The sequence below is a fragment of the Dendrobium catenatum genome, unplaced genomic scaffold, assembly GCF_001605985.2.
Source record: "Dendrobium catenatum unplaced genomic scaffold, ASM160598v2 fragScaff_scaffold_1644, whole genome shotgun sequence".
Classification (NCBI taxonomy): Eukaryota; Viridiplantae; Streptophyta; class Magnoliopsida; order Asparagales; family Orchidaceae; genus Dendrobium; species Dendrobium catenatum.
In genome coordinates this window covers 1,004,103-1,010,548 of record NW_021320106.1, presented here as the reverse complement: position 1 = coordinate 1,010,548, position 6,446 = coordinate 1,004,103, and the positions used below count along the sequence as shown (strand labels likewise).

The window sequence follows — 6,446 nt, the reverse complement described above, 5'->3', positions numbered from 1 at the left end:
AAGTTTGTCTCAACCAACGCGTCAATACATAACGGTCCTTTTTTCTCGCGGAAGCTTAATTACCAAATTACCAAACGCAAATTCCTTCGCCACCACTCGCTAACCTCTTCACATCAATTTATAGTCCGCTATCCCGAAACCCTAACCCAAATTACCGTCCGGCAATGGCATACCGCACGCTAGACCTCACCCTCATCTCCGCAAATGACCTAAAAAATGTTAACCTCTTCACCAGAATGCGCGTCTACGCCATCGTCACCATGTACTCCGACAGCCCGCTGTCGCGGCAGCGCATCGCCCCCGACCGCGACGGTGGCCGGAACCCCAATTGGAACGCTACGATCCACTTCACCTTCCCCGCCGGGAATCCGGGCAACCTTTTTCTCCGCATCCTTCTCTGCGCTGATCGCTTCTTCGGAGACCGCTATGTCGGCGTCGTTCAAATCCCTCTCCGCGACATGATCGCCAACGCCGGAGATACTCGGTTTCTCAGCTACCAGGTCCGCCGCCCCTTCTCCAATAAGCCCAAAGGCGTCCTCAACTTCTCATATAAGATCAGCGATCCTATCACGCCGCCTTCCCCCTACCCTCATCTTCACTTCGTCGCTCCACCACCGGCGGAAAAGCCGGCTCAGGAGCCGGTGATTGCATACCCGCCGGCGGGATATTACCCTGCCCAACAGCCATATGGGAACGCTGCTCCGGGCATGCCGGCTGGATATGGTTATTCGCCTGCTGGGTATGGTTACCCGCTGGCTGGATACGGTTATGGAGCTCCAGCACAGGCTCCGGCACCGGTGTCAATGAAGCCTGGGAATAAAGGTAGTTCGGGGATGGGGCTGGCAGCGGGGATTATGGGCGGCGCTCTTGGAGGGCTTCTCATTGGCGATATGATCTCCGACGGCTCAGGTTATGAGGCCGGGTTCGATGACGGTTCGGCCTTTTGAGCAGTTTTTAAATTAATTAATTGAGGGTGGAATGCGTAATTCTTGCAGAACGTATATAAATACTGATTTGTTGTGGAGTTTGCTGTGATTATGACAGTTTTTTATCAGGTCTTTTGTGTTATAAAAAAGTATCCTTCAAATTTAAAGTAAAACTCTATTAGATGATGATGAGATCTGTAATGTTTTATGAGGCAGAATATTTGTCATTAAAAAGAAAAACATAAAATTAAGGAAGTGTTGCAAAGATGAGGATATTCAGGTGGATGAGTGATTTTATTTTTAGAGATAGAATGTGAAACAAGCAGATACGTGAAAAGGTTAGAGTAGCTCCAGAGGCATATAAGATTAAAGAGAGTTGTCTTAGATGATTTGGTCGTATAAAACATTGGTCTTTCGATGACTCAAATTAGAAAAGTAAATATATAAATTTGACCTATGTTAAAAGAGGTTGAGATAGACGTAAAAATATTTGGTTAGAAAGTATTAGAAATGATGTTTATTTAATTCATTTAAATAAGAGTTTGACTCTTAATATAACATAATGGAGAAAAAAACATTAATGTAGTAGACCCTATAAAGACTTGACGTTATTCTTCTTCTTGTTGTTTTATTTGAATCGATAGATGGACCTATTATGTATATTAGGTGTCTGTTTGGGACGATTGCAACTTTTTATAAAAGTGCTTATATAGTTGTTGAGAAAATAATTTTTTTAAAAGTTGCTATAAAATGTATATTATTGACATGTAAATTTCTTGAAAATAATGAATAAATAGGATCCAAATGGTAACTGTGATTGCAGTATGAAAAATAAAGTTATAAAAAAGATGTCCCAAATGATGCCTATATTAATAATTTGTCATATAATCAAGAGCAAAATGGACCCAAATTTTATGTTTGGATCAATGGCTCCAATCAAAATTAATGAATCTTATTTGATTCAAAACACTGACATCAAATCAAATGACTTCAATGTATAAAATTGAGGTAGGATAAGCATATTGTTAGTTCATCCTTCTGATGAAGAAATTATTCTGTGCGGTCACCGGACTATTCGGAGGAGAATCAGGATGTGCAACGTCACCCAGTACACAACAAAAAAGTGATGCGATGCTTCTTGATTCGTCTCCGAATGTCGTCCGGTGACCACACAGAATAATTTCACCCCCTGATGACGGACGATTTTCACTTTGCATCAATGATACAATGACTTGAGAAAATATCCAAACCATGATGAAGCTTGTATCATAAAACCATTATTGCTTGGTCATTCTTGCAATGATGTTTGCTTTTGTTAACTATCAACTGGCATCAACTTGACGAATAAATCTGATGCTTATGACCACTTATGCTTATGCTACTAAGTGTGCATGGCAACTTAATTCTGCCCTCTTCTATCTTCTCCAAGTGGCCAAAGCTGGTAATTAACTACAGCCACACAGAGTGCTTGATGGCATTCGCAACCACCAGTATCTCATCATGACAGCCTTGGATCGCTTAGCTGCATTGAGCCATAACACATAAGGTTTTGTCTCTATGATTGAAACTTTGTCAAAAGATGACCACTTACTGCTTATTATCTTCTCTCATGGTAAGCACTAACACACACACATATATATATATATATATAAAATAAATTTTGAACTTTTTAAAATTTTGTGTTAACTTCATTCAAATTCAATCCACTCAAAAGTGGTTAAATTCGAGGTGAGTCAACTTGAAATTGAGGATCTGTTTGGGATGATTGTAGTATTTTAGGCTGTAAAATTGTTGTGGAGAAAATATTTTTGCTACTATAGTTGCAAAAGCAGCTTTATTTTTAGCAAATTTATAGTCGAAGCAACTTCATAATTAAACATTAATAATATTAAGAATGTCTTGATCTGAGTCAAAATGTACATAAAACTTTTTGAGATTATTTGAGAGATTGAATCTCATCTAATTTCTATGTGCTTATAATTAAAATGTGTCTCAAAAAGTTGGATCTGTCTCCAATGATGCATACACCCATCGATCGTCTCTCTTAAAGTTGATGCTCGCTATCACTAACAAAGTTGTCATCAACCATATTAAATAAAATTGCTACCCATTCTCGCAAAAAATGCCTCCGCCTGTTGTCCCCACAAAAATGATGATTGTTATCACCAATAAGGTCAACAAGTGTTGTTGCCATCAATATCAACCCCTCTCAAAACCAACAACGTTAATATTCATTATTGCTACCAAGGTCAACATTTATCATCGCAAATAACATTGATGTTCTTAGTTGACACTAACATTGATGGCCACTATCAACACTAATATTAACTTGTGTCATATTCAATAATGTTGATACGTATTATTGTCATCAAGATCGATGCAGATTGTGTTGACTAAAGCTGATGCTCAACATCAACATCAATATCAAACCTAATTTTGAATCCAACGCGAACATCCACCATTACTATTACAGTTGATGCTTACCACTACAAGAAAATAATTATTTTTTAACGAGAAATATGTAAAAAAACAAACTTAGACAAATCTATCAAAAAATTACATTCCATTTATATCAATTGATAAAAATCTCGCAAGAATGCATTATTATGACCTAAACTTTATCGAATATAAGTATTTCAGAAAGAGAATGGAATGTTTGAAATAGTTTTTAGATTTTGATTGTTAGTTTATTGGTCTTAGAGGATGCTTATGATGTGAACAACGAGTTGTGAAGAGTTAAGAGCATATGTTAAATAGGAATAATGAATAAAAAGAAATAAATTAAAGATAGTTACTTAATTACAATAAAGAAAAGGCATATACTGGAAACCACCAAACACTAATAAAATAAAGAGTACTTATCTATAAAATTATTTCATTTAAAAAAAATAAAAAATTAAAAGCATTGAAGCTCATATTTATAGACATTACAAGACCTTTAGTTAAACACTTTTGAAGGAAAAAAGTGGAGGAAAAAGGAGTAGCATTGCCATTAAGGAGACTATATTCCAACAACCTATTTTTAATACATAATTAATATCTAACTATATCATTTTCGACCATATACATTTGAAATGAAAAATAAAACTTAAATTATTGATACGTTACCAAAAATCACATTAGCTATCAAATCTCGATGAATATTTAAATTATAAACCATCAAAATTTAATTTGCGATCATCTGAACGCCGATCTAAGCAAACTTATAGTCAAAATGAACGTTTCAACAAGACGAACACGATGACACCAAAACCGATCCAATTCGAGTTCAAAGGGACTCAAATCAAAAGACTGAAGCTTATTAAAAAGCTTAAAAGCATTAATTGGATGGCAAATTATTATCCAAATATGACATGCTTAAAGTCGAATTGAGCAGCTTGATGAGACGAATCCAACGAGCCCAAGATTACTCAATTCTAACATCATTAAGGCATTTAAATGCTTGATGAAAATTTTATGATCAAATGAATCACTATGAGCCATCCGATATAACACTCCAAACTTACCCTGGATCTTCTCCATATTTAATGAGCTTGTCACTCTAAAAAAATTATAAATAAACTCTCATTATTCACATAAGGGGGAGAAAAAAAAAGGAGAGAAGAAGGAAAAGCTCTCTAACATTTTCCAATCATCGCTATTGTCAACAACCAGAAGTTCTTCATGCCAACAACCACAAACTATTGCCACCAACGACCACTAGTTACTACCACCGATTACCATCGTTATCTCCAGAATATTATCAATTATTGATCACGATGTTGGATACATTTATCAGCTTGTGGACACTTAGTTTTCTAAAATTTCTCTCAAGAAGATTAAGTCCTATTGTTGGGTGTAAATATTAATTCGATCTTTGTACTCTTCCTCTTCTTCAACAATGAAGAGGGGAAGATCTTTCTATCACTTACTACATAGTGGATTTTACAATTGGGCTAGCCTCCGTGATTTTTTTTTATTTCTAGGTTTTCCATATCAAAAGTTCTCTGATCTTACTATTTTTATCTATTTGTGCTGAATCTTTGCACACTGCTAAGTCATGAAATATAAACTCTACAGACTCAAATTTTCTAGCACACAAAAATTATTTTTAAAATGTTAAAACTATATGCTCTTTATCGGGCTTTTGTAATTAGGTATTTTCTTTGATCTTTTTCTCGAGCTTTAATCTTAGCTCTTGCAATCAATTTTTTTTTTTTTTTAAATTATTTTTATCCATATTGATGTGCTGCATCACGGTTGGTTTAACTTTTTTTTTTTTTGGGAAAATTAGGGACCGTAGTCCAAATATTGCATTAACTGTAAAAGAAAACTGTAAATATTGACATCCACCACAACCTTCCAGTAGATGTCAACAAAAACCAAACAGCTCCAGCTGCTGAACAGAACAAAACAAGAACTATACCAAAAAGAAAATCTGCCTAACAAAACAAAATGGCAGAAGTGAAAAGGGGAGAGGCCCCACAAAATACATCAGCTTAATCTGATAAAAAATAGGCTTTGTACTCCCGAAAAAACTCCTAGGTCAAAGAAAACCTGGACTCAGAATAATTAAAAGAACGATCGAAGCAGCTATTCCCTGGTTGCCCCATAGGCCATCCAAGGAAAAAAGGGAGTTCATCATTGTCCAGGAAGACCAGAAAATGATAACAGGTGACATCCGGTCTGTAGAGTAAATGATAGCAGGTGACATCCGATCTGTAAAACAAGCATCGACTGCAGCAGCAAGTGTCCCAATGCCAATGCCACCACCAGAAAACAGAGCAACTAATTCGTAAATCTCCGCAGAATTTCATCATCACACCATTTAGAAATTTTACATAAAATGGCATTCTTAATCTTGATTTTAGTAGTCGAAACACTAGAGGCAGAGGAAGCAAACCTCCTCTCATTCCTTTCTCGCCAAGTATAGTAAACAGTGCAACATATGGTGATGAAGAGGATGTATTTGTGCTGGGAAGATAGGGTGGGGTGGTCATTAACCCAGTCGAATGTCTGCAGCAGGTTTGGTCTAAAGTAAAAAGAAGCAACCTCCGGAATGAGCGTGATGATGATAGAGTGAGTATAATTGCAAACGAAAAAAAAATGATTAACACTCTCAGCACCAGCAGAACAAGCTTTAATCTTAGATCTTGCAATCAATTTTTTTTTTTTAATTATTTTTATCCATATGATGTGCTGCATCACGGTTGGTTTAACTTTGAAAGTTGTCAAATAGATCTCCAAAATGATTTTGTAAAATTGAAGAAAAAATATATAGGTTTGAACTTCTCCTTTAACCCACAACCACTATTTTTCAAGTGAACGCTAAGATGAAAAGAAGTGATTTGAATTCTATATATTATGAAAATCAAATATTCACCAACTTTGAAGACCTTAGACCCATGTATGAAAATCAAATTTATTATTAAATAATCAGATTATTTTGATTTTTTCTAAAATATCGTGATCATTTATTATTATTATTATTATTATTATTAACAAAAGGATGGGAGGACCAAATCAAGAGTCCGCGGCCTG

The 6,446-nt window shown here is 35.8% G+C and overlaps 1 protein-coding gene across 1 annotated transcript; it reads left to right on the top strand.

Annotated features, from left to right (window-relative positions):
- On the top strand, nt 1–1,098 carry LOC110109495 (protein SRC2-like). The gene has a single exon (XM_020840586.2). The coding sequence runs from the start codon at nt 165–167 to the stop codon at nt 945–947; it is 783 nt and encodes a 260-aa protein (XP_020696245.1). The 5' UTR covers nt 1–164; the 3' UTR covers nt 948–1,098.
- The last annotated feature ends 5,348 nt before the right edge of the window (nt 1,099–6,446 follow it).

Coding starts and splice junctions, on each gene's coding strand:
- LOC110109495 (XM_020840586.2), top strand. CDS start 165: ATGGCATACCGCACGCTAGACCTCACCCTCATCTCCGCAAATGACCTA.